The following is a 23227-nucleotide window of genomic DNA, read 5'->3' as shown; positions in this document are numbered from 1 at the left end:
GGAACCAAGCTATATCCGGTGAATGAGCGCTAAAAAGGGCGAAACGGGTCCTGGGTTGCTTGTGTTCTGGGTCAGGGAAGACCTGGGCTGTCGGTTCGAGCTGGACTGTTCCTACTGGAAACGTGTCAAGATTGATTTGCATAGGCTGGGTCCAACTAAGGTGGCATGATGGGTAAAAGAATGATGGACTGGGATGCAGCCTGAGTAATTAATAGTGGCTGAGATTAATTCAAGTATTCCACCCATCACTTTTTGCATGCTTCAGTGCTTAATCCAGCTGGCCTGAGCGAGTCCTTCCAGTCAACTGGGTTGTGGCTAGCCTTTATGGATCAGGTCATTCTTCTTGACATCTGTATGTCGGTGGTTCAGCACCAAGATGACTGCAAATTTAGGCCCAGTCCAGAAGCAGAGAATGGCAGCTAGGCCAGGATTCCACTCCTGGATCTTCAGAGTCTGCTGCTGCACTCGATCTCCTCATCAACTAGTCGAATATTTGAAACAAGTATTGGCCAAGGAAACTAATATGTATTCTGCCCTGGTGACCAGGCATGACCAGTTAGAGAGGTTGCACCTTTTGAACATCTAGCGGATCCTCCACTTCTGAGGAACATTCTTCAAGAATGTAGGCTGTCTGCCCTCCTGCCCCACCCGAGTCCAATTATGGCTGACTAAAGCAATAGGTCTCTATGGAATTGTGTTCCGTGGTCAAGAAACATGGACCACTAAAGTTGGATAGCTTGACTCACCAGCTCCCTTCTTTCTATGGGCCTGATTCACATACTGCATTTTTGTAATACATAATAGCTGTTATGTATCCCACGATACTGCTTTCCCCATCTAATCCAGTCATCCGGCTTGGAACTTTTTATGTAAGTAGATGACACTCAAATTATTTTGAAACTCTCCAGCGATGTCTCTAGGCCTGCTTCCATCTTACATTATTGCTTGTCCAATGTTGAGAACTGGATGTACACTACCCACTTGAAGTTGAATGGTGACAAGAGAGATTCTCTACTGTGACCCTCCCCATTTTCGGATTTATCTTTCAAATTCCCTCTCTGGGTTCAAAGCATTCTCCAGTGACCTATGTGAAAAATCTATTTGTAAAAATTGACTCACTATTGGCCATGACTGACCAAATCAGCACAGTGGTCAGTTTCTGTTTTCTTCCAGCTCTGTACATTAATGTGGGTGTTGCATTTCTCACAAAGTGCACTTCTAAACGCTTTCATTGCAGCAAAGCTGGCTTGTTACAACAGAGTGTATCTAGACCATCCCTTGTGTTTGAGTTGTCAGCTCCAGCGGTTTCAAAATTTCGCTGCTAGGTTAGATTAGGATACATTAATCAAGAAACCATGTCTCTACTGCTCTGACCACCTTGCACTGGTTACCGCTCAAAGAATGTGAGGTGTTTAAATTGATGTGCCTAGTATTTAAAGCAGTTTATTAAACACATGAAACGTGATGGCAGAAATGCTTACAAGTAGTCTAAACCATTGGCAATCATCTGGGTAGCAATCCAACCCCTCGTTTTTCTTCCAACCACTCTAGACCGAGGCCCGCCTTCTGCAAATTAATTATTACTGACCCTGCTCTCCAAGAGAACAGTCCACCCCAAACTGGCCAATGAAGTCCCCTCAAGAAGGGGACACAAGGAACCCCAGATAGATATGGGCCTTGTAAGGCCTTGTCAGTGAGGTATTCCTTGGTTCCTTTGGCATAGCAAGCACATTATGCCAATGGACCTTTGCTTCTCTGTCTACTGCTTCAGCTGTATGGCCCAAGTCCTCGTTAAGATCTTGACCTGAATTATTTTTGCTGGCTCCAAAAGATAAGAGGAAATCTTTAGAAGGGCATGGCTGCACAGTGACCACTGCCGCAAAACTGGATTCTCTGCCTCTTGCCCTGCATCAAGAGCAGAATTTGTAGAAGTTTCAACGGGCCTTGAAGACGTGGTTGCTTCCTCCAGTCCTTTAAGTGGACTCTCTCCATTTTCCAGTGCTGACAGGTGAATGATAACTTGAGCTTTTGTTTTTTTCAATGGAGCACCAAGACATCCCTCCGGGTGAACGTTTTCACTTTATAAAAGCATAACTTATGCTGGGTCGCTAAAACACACATGAGCTCTGTTCATTGTGATATTATAACTTTATGAAGATGGTGAAGTTCTTTCATCATTCCCTTGATTCCCTCTACCATGCGAAGGATTGTTCTGTGGTCACACATCTCCATTTCCCTGGCATTATGGGGTGAATTTATGATGGTCTAAACCTTTATACACAACCAAGAAGTAATATATCGAACTGGATATGGAGTTTATTATGTCCTAATTATGCAGCACCATGCTGTATCTGAATCTACAATCCACAGACTCCCCTAGAGGTAAACTATTCAGTTTTGTTTTTGCTTGCGAGTCAACTGCCTTGAAGCAACATAGGTAAATGGCAGTACCCATAACACATACTGGCCAGTAACCACAAATTAAACAGGATCTAAAGACCAGGCTACAAGCCTGTAAACTAGTTGACCTTGTTTTCTCAAAAAAACGGTAACAAAATAAGATTATTGTCAATAGTCTAGTTAATGACTACATTTAACTCACTGCAGAATGATACATATTATTAAGCGGTTAAGTTAGGAAACATATACATAAGCATTGTTTTCTTTGCCTAGGACAGACAGCAGCATGCAAAGAGATGAAGAAAGACTACAAAGGCTCTAGCTGGGCTAGATAAAAGACTATACAGATATATATACACATCCAGCCCTCGACAGGCTCGCAGGCGCTCTCTCTCTCGCTCTCTCTCTATACATACATACATACACACACACACACACACACACATACACATATATAAATAAAGACGGCATAGACAGGAATACCCATCTGTATGTATACATGCAGCCTTAGAAAGACTACAAATACATATATATACCTACACTGCAACACACTGACAGACGGTGTCAGGAGTCTGCCATCCTGCCACTGGATGTCACTGACGAGGGCCCTTTGCGAATCTTCCTTTACATCTATACAGAAGAACATACACATAAACTCTTGCCATACTTAGTATCACTTCACCTTTCAGTACAGGTTTCTGTTGCATTTCCATGATGTATTATAGTGCTTGTCTTTAGACCCTTCCTAGATCACGGCCTGGTAATAGTTCCCTGTTCACTAGCTTGATTCCTGGATCCTATGGTTATTCTGACCACTTTATATCTGCAGTCTGGTGTCTCCTGGTTCCCTTGGTCTTCCCTTTTCCAAGTCCCAGTTCAGCCTTCCCTTCTTTGTCGTTGCTTCCAAGGGTGCCAGTTCAACTCCAAGGCTTGTGCTTTTGGCACAGAGAACCACCCACGGGTCCTTCTCTATAGGATCTGCTGGTAGTCTCCCCGAGCTCTGTGAGAATAATCATCTCCTTGCTTTCGCATAAGATCTTTTCACCTCACAGAGAGATCACTATCCATAAAGCACACAAACTATCATGTATGATAGTTTGTCTGTCGTCTCCCGTGTTCCCCTGTGTTGTAGAACGTGTGTCATCTTGTAGTTTCTGTTGGAAAGGCGTTCGCCGGAGGGGGGTTCGATACACGTCTTGCCCACCCCTTTGACCCACCTCTCCCAAGTAAGCCGAACCAGGCGCGCACACCCTGAGAGGCACTACGAACAGAGTGACACCACACGTATTCTTTGTAGGACGATAGGTTCTTTTATCGATGATTTCAAGGGATCTTTATGATCCAAAAGGCAAGTAGTACAGCAGTGGCACGACGTACCACAAATCAGTCGTGGGGAATGGGGGTAGCGGGACAGTCTTTCAAGATAGTGTCTCTGCGAAATACCCTGCGGAAGCTCACAATCCTCGAGCTGGAGGGTGTCGTATCTCTGGGCGATCTCTTACCGAGTCGTCCTCAAGGGGAGCGCCGCGAGTCTCTCAGCAGGCACAGGTGGTTGGAGTTCGGGAGCCGCGATTCCGTCAGCAGGGCTCAGATGGTTCAATAGCTGGGGGCCGCGAGTCACTCAGCAGGCCTAGGTGGTTCAGTGGTCGGGAGCCGCGACCTCGTCAGCAGGGCTCAGATGGTTCAATAGCTGGGGGCCGCGAGTCGCTCAGCAGGCCTAGGTGGTTCAATGTTCGGGAGCCGCGACCTCGTCCGCAGGGCTCAGATGGTTCAATAGCAAGAGGCCGCGAGTCACTCAGCAGGCCCAGGTGACTTCAGCGTTCAGGAGCCGCGACAGCGTCAGCAGGCTCAGATGGTTCCAGGTCTTCTCTGTCCTTGTTCCTCCGGCACCCCTTGTTATACTCCGCTGGTTCTTTGAAGTCCGGAGTGCTCGCAGAGTGGGGACTGGGGTGACGGAGGGGGTTCGGCGGGATTTCCTGCCGCTCACTTCTTTGGTCTTTTCAGGTGGGTCTGGGAGGGACCCCAGACGCTCGGTAGGGGAGGCGCCTGCTCCCCAGGGGCCTGGTGGCCGATTGAGTCTTCCCGGGGAAGGCGACCCGAGGTGTGACTGGGCTGGCGCCTCTGGGTCTGGCTCGAGGGTTCCCGCTCCCTCGGTTGGGCATGCGTGGTAGGGTGTGGAGTCTGTCAGGCCTCTGGCCGGCCCGTGGATCGGGGGTGGCTGGGGCGGCCGGAGTCGGGGATGTCGTGTCTTGAGGGTGGTTGCAGGTTGGCTGGATGATGGAGAGGGCAACGCCGTGAGGCCGGTCTCACACGCGTCCCCCCCAGCTGAAAGGCGTGGAGAACTACCCATCCACTAGGGGGTTCTCCTCGCCGAAGCGGAAGAACCGGGACAGGCCGTCGGCGTTGGCATGATCCGTCCCGGGGCGATGTTCGACAGTGAAATCCATCCCTTGGAGAGAGATGGACCATCGTAGTAGCTTGGGGTTCTCCCCCCTCATCCGCATTAGCCACTGCAAGGGCCGGTGGTCCGTCTGTACTCGAAAATGGGTTCCGAACAAGTAGGGCCGCAGTTTCTTGAGGGCCCAGACTACGGCAAAGGTCTCTCGCTCTATAGTACTCCAACGCTGCTCTCTCGGCAGTAGCCTTCGGCTGATGAAGGCTATGGGCTGATCAATGCCCTTGTCGTCGAACTGCGAGAGCACGGCCCCGATGCCGTGTTCGGATGCGTCGGTCTGGACCACAAACTCTTGGGAGTAGTCGGGGGCCTTGAGTACGGGAGCGGTGCACATGGCGGTTTTCAAGGCGTCGAACGCCTGCTGGCACGGGGTGGTCCACTGCACCTTCTGCGGGAGCTTTTTGGAGGTCAACTCTGTGAGGGGCCCTGCGATACTACCATAATTTTTAATGAACCTCCGGTAGTACCCCGTAAGGCCCAGGAAGGCCCGAACCTCTGTCTGCGTGGTGGGGGGCTCCCAGGACTTGATGGCGTCGATCTTCGGCTGGAGAGGGGCGACCTGGCTGCTGCCCACCTGATGCCCCAGGTAGACCACAGAGCCTTGCCCGAGCTGGCATTTGCTGGCCTTCACGGTTAGTCCGGCTTGGCGCAGGGCCATTAGTACTTGTCGGAGGTGCTGGAGATGCTCGTGCCATTGAGAGCTGAATACAGCGATGTCGTCAAGGTACGCTGCGCTGAACTCCTCGAGTCCGGCCAGGACCTTGTTCACCAACCGCTGGAACGTGGCTGGGGCGTTTCTCATCCCGAACGGCATGACCCTGAAGCGGTAGTGGCCATCTGGCATAGAGAAGGCAGAGCGCTCTTTAGCTCCTTCCGTGAGAGCAATCTGCCAGTATCCGCAGGTCAGGTCGAAAGTGCTGAGGAACCGGGCGGCCCCCAGGCGGTGGATGAGCTCGTCGGCTCGGGGAATAGGGTGAGCGTCTGCGCGGGTGACCGCATTGAGCCCCCGATAGTCCACGCAGAATCTTAGTTCGGGGGCGACCCCCGGGGAAGCCGCCTTCGGGACCAGAACCACCGGGCTGGCCCAGGGGCTGTCGGAGGGTTCGATTACTCCCAGGGTGAGCATCTTCTGTACCTCGGTCTTGATGCAGGTGCGGACCCGGTCAGGCACCCGGTAGGCTCGGTGTCTCACAGGCGGGCTGTCGCCGGTGTCCACGTCGTGGACACACCAGTCGGTAACCCTTGGAATGAGAGAGAAGAGGTCTGTGAATTGTCTGAGCAGCTGGCGGCAGTCGTCGGCCTGCTGGGGAGTGAGGGTGGTCGACAGTTTCACTCCCTCCACGGAACCGTCCAGGTCTTTCGTGCACAGGAGATCGGGCAGGGGTTCGGTGTCTTCTTCCGCCCCATCATCAGTGGCCAGTAGCAAACTTACTTCCGTCCTCACAAAGTGGGGCTTGAGACGGTTCACGTGGAGGACCCGGAGGGGGTTCCGTGGGGACTGCACGTTGACCAGATACGTGACCTGGCTCTTCCGCTCGACCACCTTGAAGGGACCAGTCCATTTGTCTTGTAGGGCGCAGGGTTTCACCGGAGCCATGACCCAAACCTGCTGGCCCGGCTGGAACTCGACCAGGGTTGCGTTCTGGTCATACCAGCGCTTCATTTCTTCTTGGCTGGCCTCGAGGTTAGCCTCTGCAAGTTCTCTAAACTTCCTCGTCTGGTTGCGGAGCGCCAGGATGTAGCGGAACACATCAGGGGGTGTCCCCCGGGGGCTCGTCTCCCAGCCCCGTACAGCAGTTCGAAGGGGCTGAACCCCAGAGACTTTTGGGGGACTTCTCGGTATGCGAATAGGAGGCAAGGGAGGAGGACGTCCCATTTCCGGCGCAGGGGCTCTTCGAGGCCCAGGATCATTCCCTTCAGGGTTCGGTTGAAGCGTTCCACTAGGCCGTTGCCCTGGGGGTGGTAGGGGGTCGTGAACTTATACGTGACTCCGCACTGCTGCCACAGGGACTTCATGTAGCGGGATATAAAGTTAGTGCCGCGATCACTCACAACCTCGCGGGGAAATCCGACACGGGAGAAGATCCCCATGAGAGCCCGGCCCACCACGGGAGCCGTCACGGTGCGGAGGGGGATGGCCTCGGGGTAGCGGGTGGCATGGTCCACCAGGACAAGGATGAATCTGTGGCCCTGGGCGGTCTTCGGATCCAGGGGTCCCACGATATCGATGCCGACCCGCTCGAACGGGGTACTCACAACGGGGAACGGTTGTAAGGGAGCTTTGCGTTTTCCGCCACTCTTCCCACTGCCCTGGCACGTGAGGCAGGACTTGCAGTGTGCTTCTACATTCGCTCGCATCTTGGGCCAATAGAAGTGGGTCACCAATCGCTGGTATGTCTTGTCTTGGCCTAAGTGTCCTGCCAAGGGTACATCGTGGGCCAGGCCCAGGAGGAGGCTCCGGAACCGCAGGGGTACCACCAGTACTCGTGCTGCGCCTAGCTCGGCGGACTTTTGCTCGCTGTATAGGAGGCCATTGTCCCAATAGACCCAATGGGTTCCGGTTCGGTCACCGGCAGCCTGGGCTTCGGCTTGTTGTCTAAGTCCCTCGAGGGAGGGGCAGGTGGTCTGTTCCTGGCAGAACTCTTCGCGGGAGGGCCCCCCTTCGCAGCGCCACTGGGCCAACTCGGGCAGTTCTTCGAGTTCCGTCGGGGCCTCTGGGGCGGAAGGTTCCGATCCTTCCCCTGGGTTAGTGTCTCCTTCTCCCTCGGAAGGAGGGTTGTCTGCTTCTGGGAGGGGGTCCCGGCTCTCGGGGATAGTGTTCGGTAAGAGGGTTTCGCCGCCCTTGGAGGGAGGCACTCGGGCGGTCATGGAGCGCGTGGTGGCGCAGACCCATTCTGGTAGGCCCATCATCTCCAGGTGGGCTCTTCGTTCTACTTGCCCCCACGGGGAGCTCTCCAGGTCGTTGCCCAGGAGGCAGTCTACGGGCTGCGATGTCCGGACCGCTACCTTCAGTTCTCCGGAGACCCCTCCCCACTCGAAGGGCACCAGCGCCATCTGGCAGAGGCTCTCAGAATTGTCGGAGGATACGACCGGACAGAGGGCCCCGGTTAAGATCTGGTCTTCTGAAACTAGGCTGCGGTGGACCGCGGTGACACTCGCCCCGGTGTCGCGAAGGCCCTCGACTCGGTGGCCGTTGATGGTCACCCGCTGTCGGTATTTTTCTGTGTTGGCGGGCAAGGGTGTCCCGGGGACCATTTCTCGATCACCAAGGGAGACCAGGGCCATGGCCGCCGGTTCCCATTCCTCGGAGTCTTCCATCTCTTCCCCCAGAGCCACGGAGGCCATCTGCCGGGCCGTGGGGTTGGTCGTTGTGGTTCGCTGATACTGGGGACACTGTGGGTCATTGGCGTAGTGTCCGGGCTGCTGGCAGCGGAAGCAGGTGATCCTAGCTCGTGGACCTGGTCGCCCTGGGGCCCCGGTGCTTGCTGGGGACTGTGCCGAACCCGCCGCTGGTAGGCTGCTGGGGGGGCCGTGGTTCCCTCCGCCCCTCTGGCGGGGGGACCCTGACCGTGGCGGCCGTAGTCCCCCACGGGGCCCCGGGTGGCCCGGGTGTTCACCCAACGATCAGCCTCCGCGGCCAGCTTCCGAGGGTCGGTGAGTTTACTGTCCAGGAGATGCTGGCGCAGTTCTATAAAGCAATTGGCCGCTAAATGTTCCCAGGCAATCAGATCGAACAGTTCTTCGAAGGTGGAGACCTTGCTGCCCTTGATCCACCCGTCCAAGGCTCGGCTGTAAAAGTTCACGTATTCTACCCACGTGGTGCCCGGTATCTTCTTACAATCTCGGAACCGTTGTCGGTACATTTCGGGGGTGAGTCCGTACCAGCCCACGAGGGCTTCCTTCATGTGGCTGTAGGAGTTTATGACCGTGGAGGGCAGATCTAGCAGAGTGTCTCTTCCTTCGCTTAAGAACCGGCCCCATAGGCCAGCCCCCCAATCCTTTTGCGGGACTCGGTGAGAGGTCATGGCGACTTCGTAGGCCTTAAACCACTGCTGGATATCATCGTTCTTATAATACTCCTTTACCACATCCTTGGGGATGTGAACTTTGGTTTCCCCGGTGGGAGCGGACGGTGGATTCCCGGGTGGCTGTGACTTTTCGCTTCTAGCCCGCCACTCAATCTCCTTCAGGCCGCGTTCATGTTCTAGCTGGAGTTTTTCGTCGTGCTCCCTTTGGAGTCTCTTCTCTTCGAGTTCCCCTTGTAGCCGTAACTGCTCGACGGCTAACTTCTTCTCTGCCAGTTTTATCTCTCCCTCGATTTTTAGTTTTGCCAGTTCAAGTTCGTGGTTTCGGCTTCTCTCTCGGTCCGCTAGTTCCTCAGGGGATAGGTTCCCCTCTGGCCCGTTGTTTCTTGCCGGGATGCTTGGTGGTTCATGGGTAGAATCTCCTTCCGTTTGGGTCGGGGGCGCCCCCGTCTCGACCCAGGCTTTCAGTACTTTCTGGAAGTCTTCCTTTGTGCTTAGTCCGGTGGTAGCGATGCCAAGGTCCTTGCAAAACTGTTTTAATTCTCTATGCGTGTAATAGTCCAATTGATCCTCTCGGAACGGTGAGCTTACTTCGGTACCTGCGGCACCCAGGGAGGTTTCTCCTTCCATTTCTGTTTGGTAGTGCGTCAGTCGTTCACTGCACGCTCTCTTTCGGTGTCGGCTCGGATCCCGTCGTCTGCCACCAAATGTTGGAAAGGCGTTCGCCGGAGGGGGGTTCGATACACGTCTTGCCCACCCCTTTGACCCACCTCTCCCAAGTAAGCCGAACCAGGCGCGCACACCCTGAGAGGCACTACGAACAGAGTGACACCACACGTATTCTTTGTAGGACGATAGGTTCTTTTATCGATGATTTCAAGGGATCTTTATGATCCAAAAGGCAAGTAGTACAGCAGTGGCACGACGTACCACAAATCAGTCGTGGGGAATGGGGGTAGCGGGACAGTCTTTCAAGATAGTGTCTCTGCGAAATACCCTGCGGAAGCTCACAATCCTCGAGCTGGAGGGTGTCGTATCTCTGGGCGATCTCTTACCGAGTCGTCCTCAAGGGGAGCGCCGCGAGTCTCTCAGCAGGCACAGGTGGTTGGAGTTCGGGAGCCGCGATTCCGTCAGCAGGGCTCAGATGGTTCAATAGCTGGGGGCCGCGAGTCACTCAGCAGGCCTAGGTGGTTCAGTGGTCGGGAGCCGCGACCTCGTCAGCAGGGCTCAGATGGTTCAATAGCTGGGGGCCGCGAGTCGCTCAGCAGGCCTAGGTGGTTCAATGTTCGGGAACCGCGACCTCGTCCGCAGTGTTCAGATGGTTCAATAGCAAGAGGCCGCGAGTCACTCAGCAGGCCCAGGTGACTTCAGCGTTCAGGAGCCGCGACTGCGTCAGCAGGCTCAGATGGTTCCAGGTCTTCTCTGTCCTTGTTCCTCCGGCACCCCTTGTTATACTCCGCTGGTTCTTTGAAGTCTGGAGTGCTCGCAGAGGGGGGACTGGGGTGACGGAGGGGGTTCGGCGGGATTTCCTGCCGCTCACTTCTTTGGTCTTTTCAGGTGGGTCTGGGAGGGACCCCAGACGCTCGGTAGGGGAGGCGCCTGCTCCCCAGGGGCCTGGTGGCCGATTGAGTCTTCCCGGGGAAGGCGACCCGAGGTGTGACTGGGCTGGCGCCTCTGGGTCTGGCTCGAGGGTTCCCGCTCCCTCGGTTGGGCATGCGTGGTAGGGTGTTGAGTCTGTCAGGCCTCTGGCCGGCCCGTGGATCGGGGGTGGCTGGGGCGGCCGGAGTCGGGGATGTCGTGTCTTGAGGGTGGTTGCAGGTTGGCTGGATGATGGAGAGGGCAACGCCGTGAGGCCGGTCTCACAGTTTCCCTCTACTGTCTTTCAGTTTCCTGATCAAAGGCTGTCCCTGCCTACTCTGGTCCTCAGCCTTTGTGCTCACTTTCTTCCCAGCCTTCAAGTACTTACTTTTATATGTTTTACCACCACACTGGAAATCTGTTTTACCTACAGAGAGGTCACACCCCATATATTCCAGTCTCGTCCTGAACTCGCCCAGCTCGACCCATATCACAGAGACAGACAGGCAAACCAAGAAGGAAATAGTGACAGGTGAACTGTGACAGACAGACTGAGTTTGAAAGTATTGTTCTTTGGGCCCTGGGAAATCAGTGGTTACTGGGCAGTGTCTAAGGTTATTGCTGACATTTACCACTGATTCCTTGAGGTCCACATAACCAGTGGTACTACTACCAGACAGTCAAGTTATTTTCTATAAGCACCTGACTCTCCAAGGGAGTGAGATGAGCAGCCAGGGAGTCAGGGCTTTCTGTAGGTGATCGAAAAAAACACTCAATACCTGCGATGTTCAGTCAGCGATACAACTTGTTAACCAAACAGACCTTTATTTAGATACATAGAAGGTGAAATTAAAGATTAAGATATACAGGTGGCAGCACCTTTTGGGGACGCTGTAGAACCCGAAAGAAATTTTGCAGCAGATGCTTGATTTTTATAACACGTGACTTCACTGACAAAATGTAACCTTTTGGGGAAACTTTGGTCTTCACAGCAGATTTCCTTAAGCCTACTACAAGATTTGTTTTCTCTAGTCAGACTGTGAGATGAGGCGTCAGAGAGAATTCCACAATGTATGGAATTTGCCATATATATGCCTAATCCCACATGGGCAAAGTGAGAAATCTCAATGGGTCCTATTCACAAACTGGACTTTGCAGTACGATTATTAGTACTATAGTAGTAGTGCTAATAACATACTACACGTGCAGAGGTCTACATCTCCATCATCCTATCTTTTATGTGTAGAGTTCTCTGCCCAACTCTGGTGATCTCTGCACACCTAAGCATGCGGTTTAGTAGTAAATGTGGTAGAGAGATAGGGGAGTGGCTGGGAAATGGGGAATACTTACTACGAAAGGAGAGGGGTTAAAAGAGGAGTAAGAAGGGGTTTAGAGAGAAGTAAGAAGGGGGTTAGAAAGGGTTAAGGAGGAGCTTAGGAAGGGATATGCATCTACCCACTAAAAAGTAAGGCCACTGCTGTTCGAAAACTGCCCTTCCACAGTTACTACAGCCAAAAACTACCCAAAACATGTATAAATGTACTCCAGATCAGAGCTGGGATATGCCCAGCACTACGCAGCCAACCACTGGTACCGCAACACCCTCCCATAAAAAATTATGAAGGCAGTTACTTAAAATAAAATCCCACAGGAAGTAATGTTAAAATATTTTTTTACACTATTTAAAAATAGAAATACTTTTAATTTAATGTTAAAATAATTATCCATAAATCATATTATTTCATTTGTACATTTTTCAATAACCTTTTCAATTTAAAACATTAATTAAATGTTAATTTAAATCAAAATAATTACATAACTTTCAATTAATGCTATACATCACTTTTTGACCCACAATAGTAATATATATTTTTTTCATTTTAGGTGGGAATTTATTTTTTTAAAAGGTAAAAAATTATTTTATCCTAATTTCATATGATCAAAATACTTAAATGTTTAATTTCAAATTACATTTTTAACGCTTTAACATTTTGGTTAGGTTAGGAGACAACCACAACTTCAAAAGCAGAGATCTGCAGAACAGTACCTGCCAGTAAAACTGATCAAACTCCACTGTAATCAATCGGCCCAACATTACACCTCTTTAAACCCTGGGTGAAGAGTAAAACCCTGGGTGCCACTCTGTCTCACCTTTTTCACTGCCAGGTGCTGGATGACCGCCTCTAGGGCCCCTTTGCGCCCCTGCTCCTCACTGGGCACATGTAAACTATCACTGGTCAGGCCCGGAGGCACCCATGAAAAGGTGGCATCATGAAGCTCAAGCACTGAGCCGGAATCTGAGGGAGCACCTGAGAAAGGAAAAAGAACACCCAAAATAATATGACAACAATGTATTACAACACCTTGAGCCAGTTAAACAGTTCAGACTCATCTAGAGTTAGTTTTGATTGATATGTTTTTGATTCTTGTGTAGCACCTTAAGGACCATTCATGGCACTAAAACTTTGTGTCAGGATTTGTCAAAGACCATATTATCACACCAAACAAGAGCACAGTGTCTGCAGGGAGACAACAATGAGGAACAAAAATGACACGTATACGGTGCACATTGTTAAAAGAATGCCACACCTCCATGGCAGCAATTCTTTGGATTCAAACGAGTCCCAGTGACCTTGTCCAGAACTCAGGACTGGAAGCAATTTTGTGATCGCCCATCTATATATTATATTATGTTCCTTGAACTTTTATGTAAGTGCAGCTGTCAAGAAATGCTGCACAGAGGTGCTGGGTGCAACAGAACAAGGCCCTAAAAGGTGCCCATGCTCAGGCAGGCACTTTGCACCAAGCCCTTACATGTATGTCTCCATTTAAGTGCATTGTTTACTAGTGAGTTACAAAGTGTCCCCACAGATACTAAACAACAACCTGTGGCAAGCAGAATTTATACAAAACCGTTAGACTGATCACACCCCCAGAATTCAGCCTTAAAGCATACCACGAAAGCTATACTTGGAAGGACGGCATATAAACCTCATTCTGGATATGATGAAGGGGTCACTCTTCAGATGGTATACAGTGCTAGGAACCAAGGAGATGTTACAACTTGGGGTCATGATGTTTCTTGAAGAGGACAGTCTTTACTTCCTATCCGAGGTGGAGGAACAACAGTGTGAGACATTGTTTGCAACAATTTTGTTTCAGGTCCCAGTCGAGTAACAGCAGCCTGGTTTTCTGTTCTTCTCCTTCTTGTACCGCTTGGTATCAAACCCAGGGATATTAAGGTATATCTGCTGCTCTGGAAACCTCAGATCTTTTTTTGACTGCCATCTATGGAGCAATGTTGCATGCTACTGCCTTGAAGAGAACACAAAACATTTTGAAGATGACAGAGGCCAGGCCACTGGAGAATTAACGTCTAGCAATGATTTAGTCATAACAACTCAGCCCATTCATTATTGGAGTTGGAAAAAGTGATATGTCATGTTCACATGGATGTGGGCGTTCCCTTCAAGAAGCAGTGTAAAGAAATCTCACAGGCTGTCCTTTGCCCCTCAGAAGGCCTTGATATTATGCTCTGTGTCGCCACATGATATAAAACAGGCACAAAGCAGCCTGTTAATGTATCATAAACACCCCATTCGCTATCTCTCAGGGGAGAGGAGTTGGCCTAACGGCTAGGGCGGTCGACCTCCAATCTGGGGAACTGGGTTAGAGTCTCGGCAATGACGCTGAACATCCAGTGATTCTGGGCCAATCACTTTATCTTCCCGTGCCTAACAAAAAAAAAAAAAAAAAGAACGTGTCCTCATGTAATACAACTGGTGCTATGTAAAGCGCTCCGATACCAGATTCGGGTCAAGTTTGTGCTATATAAAACTCTGTAAAATAAAAAAAATAAAAAGAGGTGATTCACACCACACTAAGTGTCCCTCACAGAGGAGTCGCACTCCCTTCTATGCTTCTCTGTGCCCATCAGACATCACTTACACTATACTCTGTGGAGGGCATTTATAAAGGCTGGTGACCTTAGAAGAAACACACATCGAGTTGTGTACCTCTCAGACAGTGTTCATACCTGGACCTGTGCTCCTAGGAGTCATTCGCGTGCAAAGAAATGACGCTCACAATGCCCTCTAACTCCTTCGTGTGGACAGCATGGAGGATTCTGACCCTACTCAATGCCTCTTGGAGGGCAGCTGGACTTGGCCTTTGTACTCCAGAGCTTTTTCTCTCTGCCTGAAACTCTATCACTTCGGAGCAAGCTTCCATCCCTGAGCATGTATCTCTTAGATCAGACTGGGTCCTCTGCACTGCGCCAATCAGACACGTGTCACATGCCCTGTGATGGCTCATCCACCACCCTCTAGGCCCAGCATGGGCATTCTTTACACATTGTCTCTATGAGAGCATCTCGCCCCCAATATGTACCCTTTAGATGACATGATCACCCCGTCCCGCGGAGAGTACTCTATACCCACACTGTCCCACATGAGGGTCTGCAGGTCAGTGCCCCTTCCCCGCTCTTACCTGCACTGTAATAGGCTGCTAGGTCCTGATCCGACAACTCAAGGAAGCGCTGGATACGGTTCAGAGACACCTTGGCTTCCAAAATCCCATTCAGAACCCACGGGAAGTTATTGAGAGGAAGAATCAGCATCCCAACGAGGGCAAGCGCCGTGAAGACCTGGGGAGAGGAGAGAAGCCTGCGATGAACCCCAAGGAGGCCTTGGAAAGGCAGCTTGATGGGCAGAGGTGAACAGATGCAGGAAGGATGGATTGCATTAGAGGGCACGATGGGAAAGAGAACGTCAATACCTATGGTGAGGTGCAGTGACATGGAAAGGAGTGAACCTGAAAGTCTGGGGTAGTCAGAGGGGCAGTAAGAGGAACAGGAAGGGCAGAACAATGTGGGCAGTAAGAGTAACATACATGACGGACAATAAGGTGAGCACAGTCAGAGGGGCGGGAAGAAAAGATAAAAAGGTGAGGACACGAACAGGTAAGAAAAATGATGAGGCGGGAGATGACAGAAGGAGAAAGTCTGACCGCAAGGAGGATTCTATCAACGCTAAAGAAGCTGAGAGCCAGAAGCTGCAAGCTGCATGCGAGAAACCATGGAGAGAGTAAAAACCAGAATGCATGAGGCTACATGAAAAAGAAAGATGTGAAAACATTTTTTGACTAACCTTGGCGGCTGTGAGCTCGTGCCCCAGAAGCACGTAGGTGATGAAGGTGAGGATGGAGATTACCACTGGAAGAGCCGCCCAGAGATACACGCACACAGCATCCAGGTACTTGAGGGCCCGCAGCCGCTTCAGCTCCTTCCCCCGGAAGTTGCTCACCTTGGCGGCAAAGTGCTTTTCCCAGGTGTAGAATTTGATCACCCTTATCCCGTAGAGGACCTCGGTCATGAGCTGCGGCGAGGAAACAACAAAGAGGAACTGAGGGACTCTGAATCAAATCATTCCCAGCATCTCCTGAGGAGGTGGTGTGGACAAGTGCTTGAGCTGCTGAGTGAGGAACCCTAAGACCCAAGCAGTATTCCCGGACTCCACACGGTGCCACCGTTCCACTAACGTCCAAAACTGAAAGGAATTAGAAATAATCTCTGCTTCGGAGTTATCTACCTGCCCAAGCCATTCAGCATTTAAACAAGTTGTAAACATTATGGATGTCCACTATTTCCATTGGACATTCATTGAGGCCCACCATGAGCCTACAGACCACTCACAAGCAGCCAACAGACCACTCACCATGAGCCTACAGACCATCGCAACATTCTGGATCGCTTTTTCTAGAAATATTCTTCATCATCCTTGATATCTTCATGACAAATGCATAGTACAAAATAATAGACAAAATAATAAGGGACGGATTCTTTCACAATAATATTTAAAAGTGTGTGAAGGATGAAGGGTGTACCACCCGACACTACTTGCCAGTATGTTTCATAGAACTTAAGAGGGTGAGGACCAAAGTATGACCTGTTCAACCGCAAGCCTCACGACTCTACTGTCCTTGGTTCCACAGAATTCTCCAATTCTGGTTTAACATTTGGAGAAGGCAAGTATGCAAAGTGTTATTCTTGTTGAGGAGTGGGTAAGATGTCCAAGTGTCAGGACTAGGAGTGAGGTAAACTCTGTTGCATCCAGTATTTGAATCTGTTACGTACATACAGATTTGGTTTCTACTGTCCTCTGGATAAGGAGTTGGTTGAAGCAAGGGCTTAAACTCCACAAAGTGTCAATGAAGGAAATAGCTGTGTTACCAAGAATCCAAGACCTACCCATACGCCTGTCGGTCAAAGCTGTGAAGCGTGTCCCATGAGCTCAATTTAACTGTTTGACGGACTCAGAACCAATGCAACAGCGATAACTTCTATAAAGAGAAGCATACGGAAGTTAAAAGATACAAGAAAGAATATAAAAATGAAATCTATGCATCAAAATGTCACCTTCAACAGAGCCGGTCAATTAAAATAAGCCTAGTAACAGGCATAAGAGATTCAAGAGAATTGTGGGAAATTATTACTAGAGGAATATTGTACAGCCTCTGCTGCCAGCCAGTTTCAAACATGGGAACTCAATTTAAATCAATGCCTTTACAAACTTCTCTGGCAAGACTGCCTTTATGGTGCCACATACATGTGACAGCTTGCAGGGGACATTCAAGTACCAATAGACATCCTCATCCCCTTGCAAGCACTGTTGTCGACACCCCTCTAATCTTATCTAGCTCAACCTATCAACACCCTCTCAACCCTTTTACATGCCAGAGTTGTACAGTGTCTGGGAGTTTGATGGCCAGGACCCATCAAACACCACCTACGCACATCCCTCCATCAATGTATTTTTCACACCGTTACACATCTCCATTCTCCACCAACAGCACGAGGTCCTGCCATTAAATGAGAGAAGAAAATTCCCAAAAAAGAGAAAAGAGGGGAGGAGAGCCAAAAGACCATGAGATCTTCAAGCAAATTAGTGAATGCAGCAGCAAAGGATCTCACCGGTGCACTTCCCTGTAATACACTACCACCTGCAAAGGCCATTACACCCAGACACAAATACAGGTGGGGAAGCAGAGTTTAATCCTCAATCTCTGATCTGCACAGGAGACGCCAACAGCACCACCACAAAACCACCAAGGGAATCACAGTGAAAGATAAGCCAATGGACCAGGCAACAACAAGCAACTAGAATGATCACTGCCACAACAAAGAGCGTTCAGGCTATTCTGCAAAGAGGTGAGAGTAGAATGAGCGAAAGGTTCATGCATGACCACATTAATACCAGTCCTCCTGGCTTTGCCAATGCTTATTGTGTTTCAAGTAGGTGAACTGAATACCCTTGTGCATGTATGTGTCTTAGTTTCGGTCTATGATTCACACACGATTGCATACTAAAACTATTTTTTTTTTTTAAAAGCCTGCTGCAGTGCAAATGCAATTCGAAAAGGATTACTTCCTGTAAAGAATACATGTAAGGAATAATGAATTTAATGTCTGGTGATATATTAATTAGAATTAATAACAATAGGTCTGCAGACCGCTACAAACATGTCAGACCTAAAGATTGTATATAAGGTGCCTCTCCAGAACTTGTTGCCTTCCCCAGTCACCCCTAACCCACCCAGTGTCAACCAGAGGCCAAACAAGTGCCCATCTACATTTGAAACATTTGTCCCCATTGCAATGTCCACTGAGAGGCCAATGCATACAGGGATCTCCACGCCTCCCACAGCCCTTCAGGCGGCTACTAGAAACAATACAACAGTACTAGTAAACAAGTAATCACAAGAGAACATCGCACATTGCGGTAACCCTGAATCTGCATGCAACTCACTCAAACCTAAGCCTACAAGGAATTAGAGTCAAGTACAAGCAATCAGAGCAGACCAGCCACAGAATTTGTACTGGGGACCAGGGCAAATAGGCTTCAAGAATCACGACCCGGCCGTAAACAAGGTAAATAAATCCTTCAAATGGACAACCAAGACAGAAAACATAATAAAAGAATTAAAAATTGCTAAAGTCATGGCACACTTCAGCAGTGGCCGAAGCAGTGGTCCCTAACGAATTACTTGTGAGAAAAATGTTGCTCATAATTCAGTCTTAATCTGCTAGAACTAAACAGCACAAATATTTTTGGGGTGAAAAAGAACATGAGGAGCAAGTCTTTATCTGTGGAATTCTGGAAACCAGCAACATGTGCTTGACTTTAGGAGAGCTACATGTGCCGGCCCCTTGGAAACCTACACGTGCCGGCCCTTTGGGAACCTACACGTGCCGGCCCCTTGGAAGCCTACACGTGCCGGCCCCTTGGAAGCCTACACGTGCCGGCCCCTTGGAAACCTACACGTGCCGGCCCTTTGGAAACTTACACGTGCCGGCCCCTTGGAAACCTACATGTGCTGGCCCTTTGGAAACTTACATGTGCTGGCCCCTTGGAAACCTACATGTGCCGGCCCTTTGGAAACCTACATGTGCCGGCCCTTTGGAAACCCACATGTGCCGGCCCCTTGGAAGCCTACACGTGCCGGCCCTTTGGAAATCTACACGTGCCGGCCCCTTGGAAACCTACATGTGCCGGCCCTTGGGAAACCTACATGTGCTGGCCCTTTGAAAATCTACATGTGCCGGCTCCTTGGAAACCTACACATGCCGGCCCTTTGGAAACCTACACGTGCCGGCCCTTTGGAAACCTACACGTGCCGGCCCTTTGGAAATCTACATGTGCTGGCCCTTTGGAAACCTACATGTGCCGGCCCTTTGGAAATCTACATGTGCCGGCCCCTTGGAAACCTACACGTGCCAGCCCTTTGGAAACTTACATGTGCTGGCCCCTTGGAAACCTACATGTGCTGGCCCCTTGGAAACCTACATGTGCTAGCCCTTTGCAAACCTACATGTGCCGACCTTTTTGAAACCTACATGTGCTGGCCCTTTCGAAGCCTACATGTGCTGGCCCTTTCGAAATCTACATGTGCAGGCCCTTTGTAATCCTACACAAGCCAGCCCTTTGGAAACCTACATGTGCTGGCCCTTTGGAAACCTACACAAGCCATCCCTTTGGAAACCTATATGTGCCGGCCCTTTGGAACCCTACACAAGCCATACCTTTGGAAACCTATATGTGCCGGCCCTTTGGAAACCTACATGTGCCGGTCCTTTGGAAACTTACATGTGCCGGCCCCTTGGAAGCCTACATGTGCCGGCCCTTTGGAAATCTACATGTGCCAGCCCCTTGGAAACCTACATGTGCTGGCCCTTTGGAAACCTACATGTGCCGGCCCCTTGGAAGCCTACATGTGCCGGCCCCTTGGAAGCCTACATGTGCCGGCCCTTTGGAAATCTACATGTGCCAGCCCCTTGGAAACCTATATGTGCCGGCCTTTTGGAAACTTACATGAGCCAGCCATTTGGAAACCTACATGTGCTGGCCCTTTGGAAACCTACACAAGTCAGCCCTTTGGAAACCTACATGTGCTGGCCCTTTGGAAACCTACACATGCCAGCCCTTTGGAAACCTACACAAGCCAGCCCTTTGGAAACCTACACAAGCCAGCCCTTTGGAAACCTACATTTGCCGGCCCTTTGGAAACCTACATGTGCCGGCCCTTTGGAAACCTACGTGTGCCGGCCCTTTGGAAACCTACGTGTGCCGGCCCCTTGGAAACGTGCTTCCTATGCAGATGCAATTTCAAAGCAGTACAACGTTCCAACTGGGGCAAGATACACACTAGGAGCATTGAGGGAGAATATGTACGTACCTGCCTCATGAAAACGTGAATTTTAAAACATTTATCAACATTGTTTTATGGCCCCAGACTACTAACAATTTGATAGTACTTGGCCTATCTGTGCGATGATGGGTTTGCCAATGCTTGAACCTAAATGCACTTATTTCATACCGGGAATACTATTGTTCCCCTTTGAGACATGCTGCTGGTGATCTGTCCTATTTATTTGCTACTGACCTCGTGAGGACGTCTTCTTGTTTATACGCCTGTAACTCTTATGTGCTGTTTGTAAAACACTGGTTTGTTGAATCCCCACTCGCTAAAGTAGTCAGTCTTGGTCTCGTGGTTTAGGTGTTGAATGTAGAACTTGGCTAATTTGGTTCAAATCCCAGCTGCAGTGTTTGACTGGAAGTAGTGTGAAAACAGGCAAATCACTTAATCTCCATCTAAAATATTAAAATATGAATCAGTACAAAATGTGGCATGTCGTGTCACTGTGAGCTAAGCGTGAACCATATAAACAGCAGTACGTATGTACGTTTCCATCCTATGAGGTTTTCACAAGTAAAGCACACCATTTGGTATTACATTTTACAAACGTTTATTGAAGGAAAATCCCATACATTTCTTGTATCCCAGTATTTAATACACGTTTTACCAATTGTTAATGACAAAATGGCTCTATAAAAGCATCATATGTGACAAAATTCCCTAAAGAGACCATTGTGAGATCTGCTACCATCCTCCTTTATTAACCCCTTCGGTGCTCATGACGGAATGGTTCCGTCATGACCCACGGTTGAGCTGTGCTCATGACGGAACCATTCCGTCATGACCACACCCGCGCAAGATTCCGCCAGCACAGCGGCGGAATCTGCGCAGCATCGAAGGGGTTAAAAGGTCATTAAATACTTTATTTTTTAGGTCTCGCCTGGCTATCGCGTAAGCGATTGCTCAGCGAGACTCTAGTAAGGGGCTCCCAAAAGTGCTCCCAAAAGCGGATTGCATGGCGAGCACGCGCACAATCACGTGCATCGTGCCGCCATGCAATCCATTTGGCATCGTACTTCAAAGGGTCCGCTCACCCGCCCGGAATGCGCTCCCCCGCCCCCGCCAAGCGCGCGCGCCACGCTGCGCTTGTCTTGTGTTTTTTTGCAGTTTTGTAACGTTTTGGAGACTCCTCTCCAGTCAGTCCCCAACTATTCTTCTGTTTTTCCCACTTCCGTGTGAAGTTTCCCTGCCTTCGAAAATTGAAAAATGTTCACAGAACAGGATACGTACACCTGAAGCTCACGTCTGACTAATCTTCGTTAACAGCCGTCCGTCGCTTTCATTCAGCTGGGTGAGCGCCAGGCAAGTTTTCACTAAGCCTGATTACTGCCTTTCTCGCGAGGTGCACATCTGTACTCCTCTCATGGTCCCGCCGAAGAGAGGTCGTGATATAATAAATATGACTGCCCGCGGGCTGCGCAAGGCACGGGGTGAAGTTGAGTGCCCTTGGCTCCAACGGAGCCCACACGTGTGTTACCAGCTTCGTGAGAGGTTCTACATCACTCCAAGCGCTAGTCATTCATCCAACAACTCAAGGAGTACACATTCTTATCACAGTGACAGCACCAAAACAGTTAAACACGCGCGCTCCTGAGGTGGAGAGGAAAGGTCACTCGGTGGCAACGGACACGCTTCTCCTGCTTGCCAGATAATTTGGGACCACTATTCAAAACAGACGTCATGTTACCGACTAAATCATGTAATTTGAGTCAGTGCAAAGTACACTGTACATTGAAAGAAACATTCTCACATGTCTTTCAGCAAAATTAATTAACTGCCACGCGTTACACAGGTCTTTAACGCTCGAGACGTGATTTTGGGCTGATGAGCAGATGCAAGGGGATTGTTCTATCTATCAGGTCGGGGGTAGGGGTGGCGCGGGGCATTTCTTCTGCACGGTACGGGCGTCTCTCTCTTTCTTTTAGTTGCTTTTGTCAATGTTGAGTTGCTGTATTGCTCACGGGGTAGAGTCTGGGGTCCTCAGCCGTCCATGGGGCCCGCAGGTCAAGGCACTGCCAGGGAGCGTGGGTCCATCTGTTGTAACTTCAAGCCATGTGTTACCTCACGTTTTATTACCGTCCCACTGAATATGCATAACCTCCGACCCTCAGCACGCCTTTGTGTATTCGTAAACTACGCGTTTGTCTGTGGCCTACTAATTTGCTGCTCACCAAATGTTTGATATTATTGAACGATGCTCATTTTGTCGACTTCGTGAGGATGAAAGACCCAGGTCAACCACTCCGATCTGAACTCACCGCAACAGGAGAGAAAGGACGAACACAGGTCCTGGGCCTGCATTGAATGCTTTAGTCCACTCACCCATCAGATTCGGCAACGGAACACACATCTTTTTTTTACACTTTTAGGCCGATTGTCCAGTCCCAACTCTATAGCGGTATCTCCCTTTATTCAATCACTACTGCATGTGTGACTGTAAACAATAACTCTGGATCAGCAGCAGAAAGTTAGTGGCCCAGAAATCACCCCTCATTTAGAATATTTGGAGACTCGAACCTTCAGAACCGGGTTCTGTTTATACTCATTAAAGATGCGTCGGAATCTCTCCCTGACAGTCTGTGCCATTTACACACTTGGGTAACTAGTGGCCACCCTCTGTTCCTCTACCACGCATTCTTTGTATTTTTCTGTAGCATGATCTGGGCGGTGTGAGCGGACATGATTGTGTTGGTGGCTGGTTTTTCATTAACAATGGAAAACATTGTAATTACGGTTCAGCGGTGGTAAGTCATTAGAGCGGCTATTAGTTGATTTCGTTGATGGCTTTTTTCAATATTGTGACAGCGCTGGCTTTTAGGTGTACTTTTTTTAAAGACGGGGCAGTGTTTTCAATTAGGTAAGGTGCCATATGTTCTCATAGTAAAACGCAGTCGGTGCTTATGATATTCTGGCCTTCTGAAGGTTCCGGCAATATTTTTTACATTCCGTGCACTGAGGCAGTGGCCTGTTAAGCGCATTACACACTCTTTTAACTAAGACAGCTGGTGAGAAATGC

At 49.9% G+C, this 23227-nt stretch overlaps 1 protein-coding gene across 3 annotated transcripts in view; it reads right to left on the bottom strand.

Moving 5' to 3' along the window:
* The window catches only part of ABCC10 (ATP binding cassette subfamily C member 10), a 209649-nt gene that overhangs the window by 97850 nt on the left and 88572 nt on the right, over nucleotides 1-23227 (bottom strand). For all 3 annotated transcript variants that reach the window (XM_085610306.1, XM_085610307.1, XM_085610305.1), the window contains exons 4-6: nucleotides 15606-15833; nucleotides 14947-15103; nucleotides 12610-12767 (exon numbers count right to left, since the gene is read on the bottom strand). In XM_085610306.1, coding sequence (XP_085466432.1) covers nucleotides 12610-12767; nucleotides 14947-15103; nucleotides 15606-15833 — 543 coding nt within the window. The remainder of the gene's footprint in view (nucleotides 1-12609; nucleotides 12768-14946; nucleotides 15104-15605; nucleotides 15834-23227) is intronic.

Source organism: Triturus cristatus, chromosome 6, assembly GCF_964204655.1.
Source record: "Triturus cristatus chromosome 6, aTriCri1.1, whole genome shotgun sequence".
Classification (NCBI taxonomy): Eukaryota; Metazoa; Chordata; class Amphibia; order Caudata; family Salamandridae; genus Triturus; species Triturus cristatus.
The sequence above is the reverse complement of the archived record's forward strand: the minus strand, read 5'-3'. Positions and strand labels throughout refer to the sequence as shown.